Source organism: Excalfactoria chinensis, chromosome 4 (assembly GCF_039878825.1).
Source record: "Excalfactoria chinensis isolate bCotChi1 chromosome 4, bCotChi1.hap2, whole genome shotgun sequence".
Classification (NCBI taxonomy): Eukaryota; Metazoa; Chordata; class Aves; order Galliformes; family Phasianidae; genus Excalfactoria; species Excalfactoria chinensis.
Window position 1 is genome coordinate 59181464 of NC_092828.1, and position 21265 is coordinate 59202728.

The window sequence follows — 21265 nt, forward strand, 5'->3', positions numbered from 1 at the left end:
ATTGCACTGTGTATGGGGACCCAAGTTGCCGATTGCCAAGTGTTGGCATTTCTTTGTTGCTGAGAGTTGAGTACCCGGGGCTGCATGGTAAGCTGAAGCATTGCTGAGTCACACTCCTAGTTAGTGATGAAGTTACCCCCAGATGTGTGCATACCTGTGGGGGAACCAGCAAGGAGATGGCTCCTAGCCTGCAGCTCCGCTCAGGGTAAACACAGGGCCTCATCTCACTGCTTGTGCCAGAGTTGCGGGTTTGTCACCAGCAAGAATGCAGCCTCAGCTCCACTGGCTCTGTTAACATTCATTGGTTGAACTGCAGGGATAGGACCTCCGCTTTCTGAAAATCAGCTTGTCCTCCAATGCCCTCTGGTGACGGGAACTAATTAGATGCCATTGCTTTTATTGAATCCAGTTGGAAAATACTGATGTTACTTCGTTCCTATTAAATATTTTAGGCAAATGTTACAATTTAGCATGAACAGAAGCCCGTGGTTCACTAGTTTGCATACCAAACTCTCTCTGTAATTGCTACAGCACTTCCCAGGAATGGAAAAATAAGCTGGGTCCGGAAACGCCGTAACACAGAGAATCTCCAAAGCTTATTAGGCTTATCCTTTAAATACGTTAGTCCTGATCCTTATGGCAGAGAACTACACTTGTGCATGTGTGATGGGTGCAGAAATGCCTCATGTCACCTTCCACGCCTAATCTCTTGTGATGGAAAAGCAGCAGCCTCCAATCACTGTTAGGAAAACTGATTGCTGACATAAACGTAACCACTCGTGTATGCTGGTGTGCAACTTCTGCCCGCTGCCTGCCAGGGTGAAGTGAAGGTACAGAACAACCAGGAAGCAAGGAAAAGGGTAGGCAAGAAGATTGATGCTACTTGGCATTTGGGAATCACTCTGCCTGATATTGTATAGACAGTTTTCAAAAGGAAACTCAATGGAAGTGGCAAAATATGATTGCTTAGCCATGAACCCGATGTGAATAACACTGAGCTGCACACTGACTCATTGGTAAATACCATTTTAATTAAAAATGCAAAAAGCCTGAAATACCTCAGTTTTATGAGCCTAGTGAGCTTCCATGTGTGTTTTCGTGGCACTGTTCTTAAGAACTGCATTCTCTGTTCTTCATAGAAATAGCACCTGCTTTAAGAACGAGGTGCTCCAAGAACTTGCTGCTACAGGGTCCTGCCATAGGCTGAGTGCTTACAGCTCAGTGATTCACCTGTGATGAAGGCTGTCTGCAACTGGAGGTGCTGGCAGAGCCTTGAGTGAGGAGGGGATGCAGGCCCAGTTGTAACTGGCTCAGCTGTGTAAACATGCATCTTGGAAGCCACCTGCAGCAGCTTCCAGAGGCGCTGAATGTGGTGCGTGACATCTTCAGGCTCTGTGGGAAAGACTCTGAGGAAAGCTGGCTGGGGCAAGCAGGGGTGCATTGATTTTGTCCCTTCTGCACCGCTGAGGTTTGTCACTCTCCCATATTTGTACAGTATCTGTTCTGATGGCACACACCACAACAGATTTCCTGGACAGGATCCCGCATCTTCACATCATGCATGCAATAGATACATGGAGGCAGGAGACAGAGGCATTTGACAGTCTGTGTGAAGCTCTGTGAGCTTTGGGCTCCAGGAGAGTTAAGTCTCTGTTTTTCAGAAGAATCTAGAATTGGTTCCCTCCTGCAGAAGCAGAAGTCAGTGACAGTAAGCAGACCTGAGCCAGGGCAGAGTGTTACAGAAAACATCATTGCCTGAAATGATTTGCAGCGGCTCCCTGAGGGTCTGTCATGCGGCCAAGAATAGATCCTGCATCAAAGGAGTGTTTTGTCTGCCCCTAGGCCTGGAGGCATTGCCAGCCTTGCATTTCAGAAGGAGAAAGAGATTCAGTACCTACATTTTAAATGGAGAATTAGCCCCAGATTTGAGTTATTTGGAGCACCCGGTGCAGGTGGATATCCTCATTAACAAGGTATGGGCCCTCGGAGCAGAGTGCTTTTTCTGGTGGCCTGTCAGACAGAGCAAACAGGTCAGCACTAGATGGGCACATTAAAGGTCATTCACTACTACACTGGCAGCATACATTCAGAAATATTGCTATTAAGGAAAGAGTAGCGAGTGCTCTCAGCACTGAAAGGAAGTCGTGTGTGCAGCTGTTCCACAGCAGTAGCTTTAATTTTCTGCTGTTGCAGGGCACAGCTGATCTAACGTCAGCTGTGGATTAGCACGATGTCAGAACAGCCCTAAGGACTGCAAAAGGTTTGTGTATCAGCAAGGGAAAAAATGCCGAGGAAAAAACCTGCTTAGGATGGATTGGATTGAGTGGTTGCTCAAAGACCTTCTCTGAGCATGAGAGGTAGGAGGCAATGCTGATTCCCGCTGACACAGGGTCCCAAATAACTTGTGTGCTGTTGAGGCATGTTGTTCTCAACAAAAACACAGAGAGCTGAAGTTTTCACAGTGTGGTGTTCCTTGTGATTGGGTTGCTGGTGAGCAGAACAAGCCCAGCTAGGTTCTGGAAAGTATGGTCCTGGGAAATGGTTGAATGTCAATGAAAATGGAGGGGTATACATTGCGACAGAGGACTGAAGATTACACACCTGTGTTCTGTGGAAATGGAAAGAATTAAATAGTGTTGCAATTGAGTACACAGTTTTTATCATTAGCTGACTTTGAAAGGTGGGGTTGTCCAAATCTGGTTTGCTGTAGGAATAGATGCTTGGGATGTTTCGCATGCATGCTCATGGCATGCTAATTCTACCACAAGAAACTGCAAGTGCTCAGCATCCGCATCTGTTTCTCAGCTGAGGCAGAATGAGTTGCCAGAAATCACTGTGGCAGAGACAAGCTTAAAAGATCAGGATACACGCAGTCACATGTGCACACATATATATGAGCTGCATCATATGAAAAAGACAGCTGGGAATCCAATGGCAGTTTGTCAGGGCTGGAAGCAGAAGGTTCCGCATTTGCAGTCACATCTGATGGCACCTTCAGAGAGAGCAGCAGAGTCCCCAGTTCTCAGCAGCTGCTCCCAGAAGCACTTATGGTTCCCAGAACTGATGACTGGTACCATGAGTCATGTTGCAGTGGAAAGCTACAGGTTAACGCTGTGCATCCCACAGAGAAAACATCCCCAAATTGGAAGCAGATGGGAACCCATCTTCTTGTAAACAAGTGCCAGAAAGTTTCCACTTAGAGCTTTGTCGCACCTTGTCTGGCACACGAGTGCAGCATTATCTGTGTGTCTTGCTCGGCCTCCTCCCTGCCTGACATGGCAGCTTATGTAACTGAAATCGCAGTCTCTGAGCAGCCCTCTGCCATGGCTTGACAGAGCAGCACTAAGTGATACAGCTGCACCCAGCATGCTTCCAACAAGCTCCTGGCAGTAATGCACCTGGTTCCCCACAACTCTCTCTAAAATGAGATATTTTCAGCCACTTGTGGCTTCAAAAGTCCTCGGTCGGTGCTGCAGATTCACCCTCACTTTCAGATGAGCAAATCAATATTGACAAAGGCTTTATAGGTACAATGTAAACATATTTAATCACAGCACACCTTTATGTTTATAGAGAATCAGATTCCCCCGATGCCCTGCCCCCATCTCTGCAGTCACCCAGTATCATGCTCACAGAAGTGCACTCAGGCTCCACCAGCTCCCAGTCCCTAATTTCCCCAGGACTGCTGGTGGCCAGAAGGACTCCAGCTGGATTTCGCTGCTCTCCTGCAAGGACTGCTGGGCTTTCCAGGCTTGCAAATGGCCCCTCTCTGGGAAACCACTGCGGTGCTGTTCTGAGAGAGAAAATACCAAATGCCAAACCCTACTCAGTGGAATTACATGAGGAACCACTATGTGGAGCCAGCCGCTAATTATTTGGCTGATGAGCAAAGTGGATTTGAATGAGCTCCTCACCAAAATTTCAGGTGCGTGTTCTCCCCCATTGCCTTAAAGTTTGCATCTCTCAGCGGTCGAGGCACGGGACAATTTGCTGTGCTGCAGCTTGGGTATGTAAGTCCAGTAGGGAGCTTAGCAAGCTGGTGCTGCTGGGACAGAATGTCATATCCATGCCCTGTCCTTGGGAGGGAATCCTCCATAGTCTACGTGCACCTTCATCCTGCAGTTCTGTTTGCCCTCAGTCCTTACTTTGCTCCCATCTGGCCTAAATTCTTGTGGCCTGTGAAAGAGCACGAGTTTCCCAGTTAAAACAAGAAAACAAAGCATAGCACAAGCATTGTTGCTGACAGCATACTGTGTTTTGTGTACTACGTTCGGTGGATGCAGAACCTCCTCATTAGATCAGGATGGAACTTGAGCTAGAAGATATATTGTTAGTGCCAGAAACCATAAGTTGTCTCAGGAGTGTCGCTTGGCTACAGCAGAGCATTTGGTTGCAGGGGGAATTCAGTCCATGCTGAGGAGCACCTGAGAACACCGCTTGGCTTTGCAGAGGTGCCCAACTTCTGGTTTTCCTCAGCTTTGCTGATTTCCCCCCACAGCCCGGGATGCAGAAGAGAAGCATTAGGAGCAGAGATGGGAAGAGCCCACCCAAAGCTCCCGGTGAGCCCGTGATGAGGTGGGCGCAATTGGGTTGGGGCTTTGAGCAGCCCAGTCCGTATCACACGTGCCTGAAGGAGCGGAGGAGCAAAGCACGCTGCCTTCACGCTGTTCCTGGGTACCATCCTTCAAAGCACAGCGTCGGGTAAGCAGCATCACGACCCGGACGAGCAGCAGCCTGCAGCTCGTGGAAGTTAGGCTTTGAACGAGCGAAATGCCCCGTAACGCCACGAGCCGCTGCCGAAGGCTCAGCGCTTAATGTTTACCGGCTGCTCTGCGTGTTTCAGCCTGAGCTTCGCGGTCCGCCTGCACCGCAAGCGCTACCGGAGCCGCCACCGCTACAGGGGGAGGCTCCCGCCGCTGGCGCCGCGCACCAGGCCCCGCCCCGAGCCCCGCCCCCTCTGTCTATACCACGCCCCCATCACAGGCCACGCCTTCAACGGGGCGGGGATAGGCGGGGCGGCGCGCGCGCGCCCGGCCGAGGTATCGCGGCTGCGCCCCGCCCGTCGCCGCCGCCGCCGCCATGGACAGCGACGAGGAGACGCTGGAGGAGACCGTGGAAGGTGCCGGCCCGGGGCGGGGTGCGGGAGGCCCTCGCCGCTCGGCACCCGCGGGGCGGGATGGGCCCGGCCCCGCCGCTCGGTCCCGCGGGCTGCGGGCGGGGGTTCGGGGCTGCGGGCGGCCGGCCCCGCATGACATCAGCGGGCTTATGCAACGGCGCCGAGCACATGGCGCGGGGCCGGGAGGGGTCGCGGGCGGGCGCGGGCTGTACGGGGGGCTGCAGCCGCAGGAGGGTCGCACTCCTCCGGGCGTGGGGCCGGGCCGCGGGGAGCCGCTCGCATCTCGGGTCTGGGGGTGGCGGCGGATGTGGCAGTCGTTCATCTCGTTAAACCCTGGCGGGCCGGACTGCCTGGGAGGAGTAACGGGAGCGGGAGGTCCGTAACTTAGGTGCGTGTTCGGGCATCTGGGTTTTGTTGTCGCAAGAGGGGAGAGAGGCGAGGAAAAGGAGCGGCGCTCTGCTCCTGGAGCGCAGCGGGAGCTTCCATTCATTGGAGCAGAGCTCAGCAGAAGGCCTCAGCTCTGTAGCAAAGCTGCATCTGTGTCATTAAGCTTTTGGGATTGCTTGTTTCCTTTACATTTTTTCCTGTTGACTGGAAGACGCTGGATGCCCCTTATTTGTCGGAGATGGCTTGCTTTCTTTATGTTCTGTGCCATGTTAAGCCTATCGGAAGAGCTGGGTTGTTTGTGCTGTGGCTGAGATTCAGATCCCCTGGAGAGGCCCTCAGAGGACACTGCCCGTGTGCAGCTCGGGCTGTCCCGAGCCCTGCCGGGTGTGCCGTGTGTGTGTGGCAGACCCCGTGCTGGGCTCTGCAACCTGGCACTCCGTGACGGGGCTGAGGAGCCCCACGAGCGAGGTCAGAAAGTGGCTTGGTTTGCTTTTCAGAAGTATCACGTGCTGCTTGTTTTGGTGTGTTCATTTAATCCGAGTGCTTTAGAAAAGCTTCTCTCCTACGGCAAGGGAAGAACTTGTGGTGTGCTGTGCAGGGTTTGTGAGCTTTCACCAGCGTACCTTCTCACACTGATAAGTTAGGAATTCAGGCCCTTAAGTAAAGGCCTTATGTGTTTGCCTGGTGATTTTCCCTGTAAAACAAACATCTGCATCAGAAATATCAACGCTGTGATAATGACATGGGCATGATTGCTGAGCCTGGCCCACTCTGCAGCGGGACTGTCCCGGTGCCAGGAGGGACCGAGCCTCCCCCAGCCCATGGGAGCAATAAGGGCTCCTCTGTACCATTAGGGGAAGCCCTGGGGGATGCAGCATGGTTCTGTACTTCTGATCCCTTGCTCTGTTGCTTCTCTGAGCTCTCATGCCGAGTGGTGTCTGATGGCTTTGATACCTTCTACGCTTTGTAAACAAGAAGGGGTATCGCATTATTTTCTCCTGTGTGCCTTCTTCCTGGGTGCATTTCTGTACTTAACTGTATTGCACGTAAGAGATGATTAATAAACCTCCAGAGCGTCACTCAGTTACTTTGAGGAACATTCTCTTAGTTACTTAGGGCTGGGGCAGGACGTGTGTTTGCTGCCTGTGGGAGGACTCCTGATATCCTCAATGTACTGCACTCCAGCACCTTTGTGCCCCAGCACAGTGCTAGGGGCTCCAGGTACACCAGGAACAGCTCTCGGTTTCCCTTTGGCTTTGAAGAAGTAGCAAGAGCTGCAACATGAGCTCAGTTATGCTCTGAGTTAATGGGAGCTGCCAGTTGCATTCAGTCTGACACAAAGCTGCAGTGGGGATCTGTGTGTCACCCATCTGCCATCCCTGTGTGTGCCAGCTGTGATGGGGAAAGCTGATATGGCTGGGGGAGGCTTTGCACGTTGCAAAGGCCTGGCAAGCAGCACTTGAGGTACAGCGTGGCTGACTGACAGGCATCCTGCAAGTGCGCAGTGTTGCAGCTATTACGTGCTTTTATTTTTGTATGCTTATGTGGATATAGCTATGAGGCGGCACACCCACGTATTGTTGTAAGGCCTATATTTATCCTAAAACCCCCATCTTACTCAATGGAGGAAAGTGTGAATTGTGGTCCGTTCTCACCAGGAAGTGCATGTTTTAGATTTGAAAAGTTACTGCATTTTTAAAGCTGTGTGTTAAGGGAAGTTAGGGTGATATGGAACTTGTTTATTTGGCTCCGGGGAGATCTCATTGTGGCCTTCCAATAGTAGAAGGGAGCATATAAACAGGAGGGAGGACTGGCTGTTTACAAGGGTGGGTAGTGATAGGACAAGGGGGAATGGTCTTAAACTGAGACAGAGGAGGATTAGGTTAGAGATTAGGAAGAAGTTTTTCAAACAGAGGGCGGTGACACACTCAAATATGTTGCCCAAGGAGGTTGTGGATGCCCCATCCCTGGAAGCATTCAAGGCCAGGCTGGCTGTGGCTCTGGGCAGCCTGGTCTGGTGGTTGGTGACCCTGCGCATAGCGGGGGGTTGAAACTGGATGATCTTTGAGGTCCTTTTCAACCCAGGCCATTCTGTGATTCTATTTCAGATAGGTTTCTATTTTTTCACTTGTTCTTCTCCTGTCTCTCATGTCTTCTGTCCTCTCCTTGTATCCCTCCCTTTTTTTTACTACTTATTCTGGGTACTGTAGCCTTAGTTACATTGAATCTCTTGATTACTTTTCTTAACAGAAATGTTTTGGTGAGGGTTCACGTCTAATACTGGGGAGGTGCTGCAACTCGGGCATCTGTGTGATCGGGCAGATGTGCAAACTGATAGCAAGTTTAATGTGTTTTTTTGTCTTGCTGTTTGTTACGTGGGTTTTCTTTCAGGACATCTAGATGACGATGGCTTGCCACATGGATTCTGTACAGTCACCTATTCGTCCACAGACAGGTTTGAGGGAAACTTTGTGCACGGAGAAAAGAATGGCCGTGGAAAGTTCTTCTTCTTTGATGGAAGGTAAACACCAGCTCTCCTCTGTTCTGTATTTCTCTTCCTGCTTTCAATGCTATGAAGCTGAGTCCATGTTCCTCGCACTGAGAGTTTCCAAATAAGCTTTTGTATGAAGAACTGTAGTTGTAGACTTTGGGAATTGGGATGTGCTCAGGGCTATTGAAAAGTCACAATGACAGCTACTTGGGCTACAGATTTCAAGCCTGTAACTGCAGTGGGCTTCTGTGGAGGCCTGTGAGGCAAGTCAGGGACATGCAGCTCCCTCTGCCAGGCCATGCACAGGTGTAGAAGCCTCTCTGGGCTCTTCCATGTCTGCTTGGTCCTGGGAGCTGCTAGCGGCTATAAAGGAGCAAGTTACATGCAGCTTTGCTTTCAGTTCTTCTCCATCTTCTGCACGTTGCTTGTGGCCTGCTTTATTTTCAGAGAAGCCCCTTTAACTTGCACTTTGTTTGCCGGGAGCCGTGGCAGTGACAGGCTGCTCTGTGCCTGCGGGTGTGTTTCCTTCCTAAGCCCTCATCAGGAGCACCCCGAGTTCCTTCCCCCACCAGCAGCGCTTCTCGCAGTTGCTCAGAACTTCCTCGGAAGGAGCAGCAGCTGTCTGAAAGGACACGATTCTTCATGGCTCTGCAGCTGCCGGTGGCACTATGAATAGCAGCTGCAAGGCTGACAGTCGTGCTGGCTCCGCTCTCCCCCCCCAGCTCTGCAAACCTCCAAGCAGGAGCGGAGGTATTGTGCTGCTCAGTGAGTCAGCTCCTTGTCTGCACCCTTCTTTGCAGTCACTTCATACAAGAGACTGTGGGGCTGTTTTCATGGGGAGGATAATATTTTTATTCAGTTACGCAGAAACTGATCAGAACTCTGAGTCTGCATGAAAGAAAATCCCCTCTGTTGTTGGTAGTGTGCTTATTAAATCTTGTGCGAGTGGCTGAAAATCGCTACCGCCCAGCAGTTGACCTCTCCAAAACACTGTGTTTTTTTCCCCAAGTCGGCTGACTGCGTCTCTATGCGCACACGTACATAACGCCTCTGTGCCTGCTGATGACCTCAGCAGAGCAGGCTCTGAGTGTACGGTTGGAGAAAGCTGCCCACAGCTTGGTTGGTGGAGCTGCTCTGCCTTACCCAGACGCCTGGCAGTGCTCTGTGGGGGAGCTCGGGCTGCTGCCGCCAGTACTCAGCCTTTTCTGTACCTCTTTGCCATTGCCAGCTCTTGATTTTTCCTTAATTCACATAACCCTTAATAAAATGGAAGGGTTGGCTGCTGGCTGACTGCAGGAACTAGCAAAATGAAAATATACCACAGCAGTCTGTAATATAGTTTTAGAAAATGGGGTATTTCTATAAACTGGCCTGAGCTTATTGTGATTGAGCCACGGCAGCCATAAGCAAGCGGTGACTCTGGTTCCTAATGGCATCACAATTTACCTAGCTGTGCCCTGGTAGCGGGAGTGCTTTGGTCATGTCAGATGGCACAGTGAGGGAGGATGACTTGGCGTAGTGCAAGACCTGCTGTTCCCATTAACTGTGCCTTCAGCGAGACTGAATGCTTAGGAAGGGATCTTATGAAGAGAAATGAATTGCAAATGTTTCTCCAAACATCTCTCCCTGTGGCAGCACGTTCTGTGCCTCAGGGCAGGAAGCGGGCAGATTTCAGCTAACCTTAAGGGTCCCTGCAATTAAACATCAGTTGGGTTATTTTGTTTGTTTGTTTTTTCTTTTTCTCCCCCTTCAAAAATGCAGTGCACCCCACATATCCTGTCTGAGAGCAGGCTCACCTCTGGCAGGTTCTTTGCTTCAGTGTCATACTCGAGCTCTCAGTGGTGCTAATGCTTGCAGGAGAGCACTTCACAAGCACTTTGCACAATAGCTGTGAGCGTGATGTTAGCGCCTGGCGCTAAGCTGCAGCTGCTGCTTCCATTAACCAGGCACTCCCGTAAGCTGACAGCTCCCAGATCACAGCAGGGACATGTGTTATGTTTAAGAAAAAGCTTTCAGTCCTGCCATATATAAGGAAAAGCGGATAAGGGTATGTTGGTGTGGTTTAGAATTGGGCAGTATACCTCATTAATCCTGGCTTCTTTTGAAGAGTAAACTTAAACGTGGCCTTTGTGTGTGTTATCAGCTGCAGTGAGTTTCGCTCTTGTGCTCCCAGACAAACTGCTTATTCCATAAATGTCTGCATCAGAAGCAGAATTATGCAGCAGAAGTGCATGTGCTGCAGCCGGTCATTAGCTAAATGTGCCGGGGTAGAAGCTCAACAGTTTGTATTTCCTTAGGCTGCTTCTGGCTCGAGGAAGAAGTGACTGTGAAGGAGGATCTGCTCAGTGTTGCTTTCATTCTTCGTAGTTTCCATCAGCAGCCTTTTTAAGCAGGGAAACAAAGCAGAACACGAGTGCTGTTGCATCCCTTCTGAAGGGTTTGTAAGATGAAGTCAAAGTGAGCTGAGCGTGTCTTTGTTCAAGTTACAGCGCAGCGTGAGTTCTGTTTGACAGGCTCTGTTCCACTTTAATAGAAATACATGGAAAAATGACAGTGCCTTTAGCAAATCCAGGACAGGTTGCTGCTAAGCGTATTGCTAGGAAGCCTGCTGTGACTTGGTGACGGGTTGTGGTTTGTGCTCTATTATGGTCCACCTGTGTGACAGTTCAGTCTCTTCTCACCGGAGTGATGTCACCACAGAGCCACACACAGGAAGTAGAAGAACCTAATGTGAGCATAGCTTTCTTGAGCAGTACTTTCTTCTTGACCATGAGCAGTCCATTCACTGTTTTAACTTGCTACCACGGCCTATAAAAAAAGCTCAGCTACGTAATTTAGATGAAGAATGCTTTGTACACACTGTGTGCCCTAGTCAAAGGATAAGGAGCTTGGTTGTGTTGTGCCCACATTGTGGCTTTGCTGCTTACAGAGGTGAATAGTCTTTTATAGCTGTTTCCTTTCTCTTTTTGGCAGCACTCTGGAAGGGTACTATGTTGACGATGCCCTGCAGGGCCAGGGAATCTACACATACGAGGATGGAGTGGTGCTTCACGGCACGTATGTGGATGGAGAGCTGAACGGCCCAGCCCAGGAGTATGACAGTGATGGGCGACTGATATTCAAAGGGCAGTATAAGGACAACATCCGACATGGAGTTTGTTGGATATATTACCCGGTAAGCCTGAACTCTCGCTCTCTTTTTTTGCTGAACAGAACACTCATGTATCTTCTCTCTGCAGCTGAAGCAGATACCTGCCAAGGGCCAGCTATCCAAAAGGAAACACAAAAACCTTGGTGGAAGTTCTTTTTGTTCTGCTTCTGGATAATCCAAGTTACAGTGGAACCTTTTCAGCGTTGCTCAGTGTGCAATGGGGCTGTGAGCTGCCATTGCTATTTTTATGTTCCAGAAAGCCCAGTCCCACGTAAGATCATTTCCATACATCTCCTTCAGTATGCTGGGCCAGCAGTTCTGTCACTTTGTAGCTCAGACTGCTGATGAAACGCATGGGAGCCACACAAGCTAATGTAACCTGCTGCTCTTATTTAGCTGGGAAAGGACACCTACACAAGGTGTGTGCTGCCTTGGCCCAGCAAACAAGATGGAGCTGATGTGAGAACTGTGCCTCTGACTGTAGGGTGTGGTAGTACTTGAGTCAGTAAGTGAGCCAGAGTTTTTCTGATTCTTGGTTGAAGCTCAGGTATTCCCCTGGAAAACCCTTCAGAATTGCTCTGTGCTCTTATTACCGTGCTGAGTTACAGCAACAATGATGATTCTGTTGTTGTTTTTTTTTCAGGTGGGTTTTTGTATGTGCATTACTTTGGGCCTTGTTTCAGTCTGTTCATAAAAAGCTTCTGTGAACTGAAGCGCAGTCGTTGTATCAGGCAGGAAACAGCTTGGGATTGGGTGGTGTCAAACAAGGGGGACGACCCAGTTCATTTCTTTTGTCATTTTTATCCTGACCAGAATCAGACCCAGCTTCTTTCTGTCGTTCTTCCTCACACCTGAGCTTATGGCAGTTAGCTTAGGTTGCTTCTTTTCAAAACCCAGGAAAAATTACTAAAAACTCTTCTCTTCCTTGTCCATACTTTCAGGATGGAGGCAGCCTTGTGGGAGAAGTGAATGAAGAAGGAGAGATGACTGGAGAGAAGATAGCCTACGTGTACCCTGATGGAAGAACTGCATATTCTGGAAAGTTCATAGATGGAGAAATGATAGAAGCAAAACTGGCAACCCTGACATCCTTAGAGGATGGGAAACCTCAGTTTGAAGTAGTACCAGGCAGTAAGTTCTGCTAAACACGCCAACTTGTATTCTTGCTACCAGCTTTGGGCTGCAAACAGCTCGGTCTCTATGGTATTTCCCATTAGAGGCTCTGAAGGCTGGCTGTGATGAGAGGATGAGTGTATTAGTGAGAAGCCCTTTTCCTAAATGGTAAAATTGGGCAGAAGAGCACAAGGCCTTTGCTCTGCAGACAAATGGGAAGTGACCCACGTGGTGGTGCTACTGAACTGCATTTCATAACCCTTCTTTGGCACACTTGGGGACACAGTCCTGCTTGTTGCCCTCACCACTGCCAGCTGGGTCAGACTGAAAGCCTGCTTAACAGTGGTAGTGCTGGCGCAGCTGCAAACATGGTAACATAACTGGGGGTGTGGAGGGGGGCTGTGGTTTGGCTGTAGCTCTGTCAATTGGTCGTGTGCAAGTGCATATTATTGCTGTGCATATCATGCCGTCTGTGTTATGGGGCTGGAAGGACACAGGGATTGGAATTAGCGAACTAGATTCAGTTGTTGTGTAACAATCTGACTCACCAGCACCGTTCGGACTGCTGACACAGAGGCTATAAAAAGGTTGGGGTCGAGCATGTTGTTCTGGAATGGCTTTGGTGCCCTGGGGTTGTGCACTGCATTTTGGGGCAAGAGGGTTAAACTGTGGGCAGAGCTGTGAGCATGAGCAGGAGCCATGCTGCTGCAAGCTTGACTCTTTTGCCACCTAAGATTGTGTCACCCAATACAAAAAGTCAGTGAGAAGAGAATGGGAACTGAGAGTATGCCCATGGCCTTTTGTTTTTATTTAAATCTCTTGGATTTAACGTAAAACAAATCTGAGATGGTACAGTTGTGCTTTATAAATAGGCTTTGATTGTGTTCTGAATGAAGCTGCCCTAGACCGGAACAGATCTGTTTTTGAAACTCGGATATTGTGGGCGATGGCCTTTTACCAAACCTAGGAATATTTGGGGTTGTTTTTCTCCTTCTGTCCACCTTCCATCCTAAGCTATCTCCCAGATAGTTTCTGGCAGTTGTTTGGAGGGGGATGTAAGGGTATAATTAGAACCGTACCACTGAGTTGCTTAGAAATAGCAGGAAGTAAATGATGGTAGCAAATGTATTTGTGATTACTGAACATTATCTTCTGGATGATGTCTGTTCTGGTTTTGAATTAGAGAACATTTCATGTATGAAATAGACCAGGTTTTGTCTTGTTTTGTTTTGTTTTACTTAACATGCTATTAAATAATATCCTTTTAAACTTTGCTTTATGTTTTAATTCAAGACTTTAGGGAAGGTCAGTTGTGGAAGGCTGTCCAGTCTCTTAAAACTTGATAGCTTAGGGATGATGTATCGTTTTGTAAATACATCAAGGGGGGGAAAGTAACCAAGAAACTGTCCCACTGAGGCAGACCTCTCACAGAGGTGTACCTCCATTTGATACCCTTTTTACCTTCTCCCTTTCCCCCTGAAGCATAACGCTTTATGCAGACATTAATTGAATTCTGTAATGTCTTGGTTGTGTTAAGGGCTGCATGCTTGATGTACCACCCATTCATTTATTTCCTTTGTTGGTTTCTCCTTTTAGGCCCGGTGTATGGTTTTGACAAATCTACTTCATCCTGCATTTCTACAAATGCTCTTCTTCCCGATCCTTATGAGTCAGAGAGGTAGGCTGGTTTTTTTTCCTCCCTTCCTCCGGGGCTGTCTGTAGTTCTTTGCTGTTCTGATTTTAGGACCTGGTTTCACTAGCGTTTCCTCGTTTGAAATAACTGTTGTGTGAGGGTTTGTCATATGGAGCCTATACCACAAGTCAGTAAACATTTGACTTAATTGAATTTTTCTGTCTTGCATGATAAAATTGCACTCTGGTAGATGGAATACAGCCGTGCATTGTAAGCGATTAAACTAGGATCTCTTTAGTGCTTGAAATATGCCTTGAGTCCGGTACTTGGACTCTAGTAATAGTCCAACCTGTAACATTCTGAGCAGCTGAGTGCACTGCTCCCCCCTTGTCTAGACATATAGCCAGCTTCACATCTTGCTGAATGGCACCTCCCTGCAGATGCAGCAAAGTGACAAAAGCAAATCCAGAAGCTGGAGGAAAGCAGGGTTCTGCTTCTCATTGTCCCATAACGTTACGGGGTGTGTTCTTCATAGGACATGCTCCTCAGCAAGTTGTCCCATGACAGTCAGTTGGTGACACTCACAAACTGCTTCTGTGGCTGGTACACAGAGTATCGCATAATTTTACCTAGACTTAAGAAGCTTTGCTCTGTAGGAGATTTAATTGTAGTCGTGTTCTCATACTGTGACATACCTAAGTAATCACTGTCCTTTCTTCTCCTTGTAGGGTGTATGTTGATGTCTCTCTCATTTCCAGTGCTGGAGAAGGATTGTTTTCAAAAATAGCAGCAGAAGCTCGTACTGTTATGTCCTTTTACAATGGAGTGAGAATTACACACCAGGAGGTAAAGGAGAGAAAAAAGTCAGTCTGAATTTTCATTGCTCCTTCTGAAATCTTGTAGCATTCCCTTCCTACCGTTAAGATTTAATGTGGTGGAGTTTAATTGATAGGAGGTACACATTCAACTGTTTATTTTTAGGAAAAAATGCATAGCCTGGAAAAGCTTTAGTTGCATGTATTTGAATGTTTGCTTTCAAACTGCTGCCGAGGTTGACCCTCCATGTGCACACTGGATTTTTGCCTTGCAAACTTAGGTAGACAGCAGAGACTGGGCCCTCAATGGGAATACAATATCCCTGGATGATGAAACAGTCATAGACGTGCCGGAGCCCTACAACCACGCCGCCAAGTACTGTGCCTCGCTGGGGCATAAGGCCAACCATTCTTTCACTCCTAACTGCATCTATGACCCGTAAGTAGAAGAGTTTGTTACGATGCTGAAGCCGTGAGTGTGGTGCTGCAGCTTGGGCTTGTGAGGCTGGGAATAACAGGTCCCAGTGCTGAAGGAGGTCATGTTGGAAACTGGCTGGCATTGCCTGCTCCTGACATCTCTGGGGGGGGGAGGTGGGCGGCGGGGTTGTATCTTCAAGTTGGCAACTTTGCTGTCAGTTTGGGGGAACTGACCATTGGTTGTAGCACTCATTAACTCTGTGCTTTAAACCCTACCTTGAGTAGGACTGCGCTACATTGGCTGAGCTGCAAAAGTCTGACCAGCACCATCAAATGTGCTGCCACTTGGGAAATGCAGAAAATAAGCATCCTGCTGCTTTGCAGATGATGCACAGCATTAGGAAACTTCTGATGTTATGTGTATGCTCAAGGGCACAGGTGTCTTTCATACCAGCATATGAAAGGACAGTCCTGTGGATTCACATGTGGGAAATAGTTTTCCTTTGTTAAATTAGCTGGTTTCCTTTACTGTTGGGTCCTGGGAGAGGATGCATAGAAAGACGTTTTGATTGGTAGGTAACCTATGCTGGGCAATGAAGACGAGTAGTTTTCTGTGCTCGTCTGTCTTGTATAATATGTGCTCATTTCCTGTTATCCAGATATTCACCACTGCAGGCCTGAGGCATGTGGCAGCGATTAACCTTTTATTTTACTTCGAGCAAGCAATGTTGCAGGTCTATTGAAAGACCTCTAGCAGCAGAGCTATGCAAATAGGCTCTGATATATTGATATATGTACTCTTTTTACTTGAGTCTTTATGAGGTTGACTCAAATCTGTTGATCTAATACAGATTACAGAGTGACTGCTGAAAGTATGCATAGAAGGGGCTAACGGAGTCTGCGAACTGCCAGCTAAGCCTAGCAAAACTGTTTCTTGTGTTTAGGTTTGTTCACCCTCGGTTCGGGCCGATCAAGTGTATCCGTACCATCAGGGCTGTGGAGAAGGACGAAGAATTGACAGTGGCCTACGGATACGATCACAACCCAGTGGGGCAGAATGGGCCAGAAGCACCCGAGTGGTACCAGCTGGAACTGAAAGCTTTCCAGGCTGCCCAGCAGAAGTGAAGCGGAGACTCCTCAGTTCAGCAAACTCAAAAAGAAACTTGGATCTATGCACTACCTTTGTACTGAAAACTGGACAACCAGGGATTGTTCATGCCGTTGCATCATAACTTTGCATTCTGTGTTAAGAGATAAGTTTCTTGCATACTAACTAGGTTTGACTGTGTTACTCATAGCAGATTTAAAATTAGCTAGCGTCGCACCAGTCTTATCTGGAGAAATTATTTAATATTCTATACGAGACGTGATATTCTTTGGTAGCTTCTGCTTTTGCACCATATGCAAAGATGCCAAAAGACTAGACAGAAAACTAAAATGGGTATATCGTTCACTTTTAGTTGGCAGACTTAGTGTTGCTCTCTATCTGCCTAGGCATTATTGTGCAACTGCATTTTGCATATCTGCCACTTGTGATGATAACAGTAATATTTTGATATTCTCTAATAGTAGCATAATTTTGCCTTTTTAAACCTTTGATCTGAATCTTGCAATAGAGCAGTTTATTAGCATCTAGGAGGCTGGGTTTTAACTCCCCTTTCCTCTCGTCTGAACGTTGTTCTTTCTACGAATCCTCTTTTGCAGGAGGAAATCCTTTCTAACTAGTGGAAAGGCTTGTACGTGTACGTGAGAGTGCTGTGTGTCGGTCTCTGTGGCTCTCTAAGTAGTATAGCGACATGTCCAAGCCTAATATTTATCTGGCCTTTACGGCTGGCTTATTTTATTTAATTTATGATTATGACACGCAAATGAAGCTGTTCTTTGCATGAAGATTATCTGAAAGGAAAAACAGGACTGGCTTTCTGAAGGTCTTTGAGAAGTACACGTTCTGGAAGGCAGGTACATTAATGGCATTAGCATCCATGAGTCGGTTTGCGTATTTCATCTGTTAGGGTGGACAGTTCTCAAGGCAGAAACGAGTTCTTTCAAAGGGAACGCGTGGTTTCTGAGGGCAGGCTGCAGAACTTGGTCGAGGAGAGCAGCATCTTTTGTACGTGTTCAGTTGGCAAAGAATATAGCTGTCATTTAATAGCACTCAGATAGTGAGTGAATATGACTAGAGACAGCAAACTGAGGTTTCAGTGAAAGCTATGAAGATTGTTATTTGAAAGACAAACAACTGAATGTAAAAACATCTCTCACTGTTCACATTTAGAAGCAACAGTCAATCCATAGCTTTGTTACAGCCAACAGCGGGGGCTTGTGAATATTTGTCTGCAGGGCTGTGTTCCAGGGTTTTTCAGGAACAGGGGAGTTGTTCATTTTGTTTGGATGCTATGCTGGTCTTGCCTAATGCTGTAGAAGAGAGAAATAATGATCACTTTAGTCTGGATGCTGGAGCCCATCTGGGACTGTGATGTTCTCTTCAGGGCTTAGCAGCTTAGCGACAAATGAATTGCGTTTGCAACGCTTTCTTCTAAACATTTGTAGTTAACAATGTTTGTATATATGTAACATAGATGACTTGGGAATCAGACCCACCTTTCTATCGCAGCGTTTGGTTGCTTGAATGGTTGCAAGCATCTGGCTGCCTCAGGAGCCAGGCGTTGGGCTGTTGGCAGAGGTGGAAGGAGGTTGCCATCAGTGCATTTGGAGAATCTTGGCTTGTGGTAGGAACTGTGAGCACAGACCTCTCCAACATGGGGCTCTGCTTATTTCCTGCGACTTACCACAAAGCTTTTTCAGCACTTCACTGTTGAAGCTTACACAAAAGATATTGTCTGTGTGCTGGGGAGGGGTGCAGGCACTCCAGGGGCTTTTTGATGCTCTTCCAGCAGCGAGCTGAGCGTGAGCTCCAATGCAGCTGGAGACTCGTGCCACAGCTCTGCTGCTGGTTGGTCTGAGGCAGCAGAGGTGTTGCCTCCAGGGCTTGGCTGAGCATGCAGAGAGACAGAACTGAGCCTCGCAGGTGAGGGAGGATTGTCAAAGGGCGATTGGTGGCACAGCTTCAGCCAATCAACCTCAATGAGAAATCTGTCTTTATTTATTTATTTTTTTTAATTTTCCCCACTTCACACAAGTTGTTGTTTTGGATCGTGGCTGTTTCAGCCTAGTGCTGTGTTGAAGTGCAAGGAAGAGGAAAGGGAGCATGTGTACGGCTGTATGCAGCTGTGAGCAGATACTAACTCCTTCCACAGTAACCAGCTTTGCTTATCAGTAACCTTCTCTGGATCCCTCTCCTCTTTACGCCAGTTAGGGAGCTGTGCTTAAAACATTGTGATCTCTCGAGCTCCTTTGGTTTTGTTGCTGATCGGTCTGTTTGCTGTCTCCTCTTCACGCAGGCCTGATTGTTTTGATAGATTGCTCTGTCCTCCTGTTGTATGAATTTAGAGAGAGGCAGAAGAGGGGGGTGCTCTCAGCACATCGGGTGTGGAGGTAGCATCAGTGGTTGCATTGTGAAATAGGGAAGTCCTAGAAGAAAAGGCACTCGGATGTCTCCTTATGTTCTCAAAAGCCGCTGCTTTGGTGACCGTCAAGCAAACGCTCTTGCTCTTGTGCATGCTTACAGCCAGCTAGCATGCTGCAGCTTTTGTCTGTGTTAGCTCTGCTGTTGTTTTCCTCTCCACTCTGTTAAAATCTCTTGGTCCTCCTATAGATCTTTTCATCAGTGACAGACCTTTGAGAATAGTTGTAATTATAAAGCTGCTTTGGCTTGATTCATGACCAAGCCCTTGGGTTTTCTATGTTTTCTTTTTCTTTGTGGTCTGTTACAGTAGAGGTGGCTGGGATGGTCTTTACCACAGGACAACAGAAGGACTCATGACCGAGTGGGTCTCTTGGGGTATTTTGGGGGGTATGTCATGGCAACCACAGGTTGAAACACAGGTTAACTACGTAACTCTGAGTGATGCCTTAACTTGGTCAGTGCATTTTGCAGCTCAGCTTCTGGAGCTCACTGGATAGTGAGACCAGCTTAGCAGAACTGCTTACCAATAGTATTGTGAGACCCACAACAGAGCTTGATTTCAACTTGAAGAGGATGAAGTAGTTGTTTTGCAAAGCGATTTGTTTCAGCTATCGAATACCACTGACTATTTGTGAAAACACAATAAGTAAAGAAACTCTACTTCTCAGAGTCTGCCTGGGTCCTGTTTGGTCAGAGGAGAAGCTGGAAGAAGACATAGCTGTCAGCTGGAGCTGGATGACCAGGAGGCTCACAGTGTACACTTTATGACTAGAGGGTAGCGTAAGAGAATTTATTACTGCTGGTTTTTTCAGGTCCAGGTCAGTTCCTAAATTCCACCCTTAGTCTGCACACTTGCAGGTGGCTTCTCTACAATTTGAGGGTTGCTACCCATGTTCCCTCCTGAGAAGGAGCCCGTATCGACCTGTGTTAGAGGCCATTGACCCTCTCTTTGGTGAGGTTAAAAAATAAACTGGATCTTTCTGTGGCAGCACTGTGTCTTGTCACCGAGAGCAGAGAAGCTTAGTTTTCTGGAGAAGCAGTTAGCCTTGGAAATGAGAATGTGAATAGTTGCTGAGAGCTACCTACTGGGTCACGCCTGTGGGTAACAGGGAAAAGGACTTAGGCCTAGAGAAGGGATCTCAGCGAGTCTGCTGCTATTATGTGACTCTCTGGGATCTGCTGGAACGATTAATTTTCTTTCACAGACCTGAAGAAGCTTTTTTCCTATTCTTTGGTATTAATCATAAAAACACCTTAGCCTTCAGAAATCAAATCCTAGAAGTACCTGGGTAGGGTTCTTTAGCCATCCGAATGATGGTTCTGGTTGCTCTTTGACTTCTTTAGCAGCTACGATGATGCCTTCTGGCATGGGCCTTGCTTTTTGCTCTGAATGCAGCTGAAGCACAGCAACAGGTGACTCATGCTGGTTTCGGGGCAGCCAGGGATGTGGTGCTCAGCCTTGTGAAGCTGTGTGTTTTGGGACTGGCTAGGCAGCTGACTCCAGTTGAGCCTTTCTAGGTGCAGAGCTTTTACTTGTGATGCCCGCACTCGACAGCGGCTGTAGTTTCTTACTCAGGGCTGCTGTGTTTCTTGGCTGGTGTGGAAGCAGGTGTGCCATCAGATGCTCTCTTGCCCTCTGCCATGCACTGGAGGAGCGGAGGAGCTGGTGTTGTTTGGTCCCAGGAACCAAGAAGTGGTGGAAATCCTCACTTGTCTGTTTCCTCCCTGCTTGGCTCTAAGCCACCTCCGCTGCTGGGTTGTCCCCATCGCTGTTTGCAGCCGGCAGGCAGTTGTCCTTTGGTCAAAGCCAGGGCTCACTGCTTCGGGTGCAGCAGGGCTGTACAGCATGGTTCCTGGCCCAGGATCATGCCTCGATGATTCCTGTTGGCCTTTCATTTCAGCGGGCAGTGTTTGTCCAAATGCTGCGGTTGCGATGAGGTGACGAGTTGTACAGGGCTGTTACCCGCTGCTCTGGTTTCCTCTTGCGCATCAGAATTGCTGCAGCTGCGTGAATCTGAGGAATTCACTTCCAAGCACTTTAAAAAGCAAAACAAAACAATTGCTTTGAAAACAGTTTGCTGAAGTATCTCCTTTGGTGCTGAGGTGCTGCGATGGCCGCCTCCACCTCGCTCAGCACGCACTGCTTTGTGCTGGGGGCGTTTGGGTGAGGAGCGCAGGCGTGGGAGCAGCTTTGCCTACAGGTGTATGAGGGCGTAGTGCTCACCTGCGTGTGGGGAGAGCTACTTCCTTTTGCTGCGTGTGCTGCGACCATGAGAGCTGTATGTCTGGGACCGTCTTGTACAGAACTTTCTTTGAAGAGGTGCAAGATTGAGTGCATGTTTACTTGCCCCAGATCAAAGGTTTTGAACACTAAGGTCACTATCAGCTGAATGGACCCTTCTCTTGGCGCCCTTCTGTCTTCAGGCGATCCAAGCTGCTGCCCTTTCTCTCCCGGTTTTGCTGTACCTACTGTTGGGTTTTGGTGTTTTCACTTCCGAGAGAGCTATGTACAAAAAAAATGAAAGCAATTAAATGTTCAAGCCATAACATCATGAGTGCGGGAAGACCCTCTTCACGAGTTTTAATGTATTGATACGTGAAACGATGTTTGTATGA

At 48.1% G+C, this 21265-nt stretch overlaps 1 protein-coding gene across 1 annotated transcript; it reads left to right on the forward strand.

Annotated features, from left to right (window-relative positions):
* The first annotated feature begins 5001 nt into the window (after nt 1-5001).
* Nucleotides 5002-20694, forward strand: SETD7 (SET domain containing 7, histone lysine methyltransferase). The gene is made up of 8 exons (XM_072333968.1): nt 5002-5119; nt 7895-8024; nt 10968-11169; nt 12087-12276; nt 13855-13936; nt 14620-14737; nt 14988-15145; nt 16068-20694. The coding sequence occupies exons 1-8, from the start codon at nt 5080-5082 to the stop codon at nt 16246-16248; spliced, it is 1101 nt and encodes a 366-aa protein (XP_072190069.1). The 5' UTR covers nt 5002-5079; the 3' UTR covers nt 16249-20694.
* Nucleotides 20695-21265: the final 571 nt, after the last annotated feature.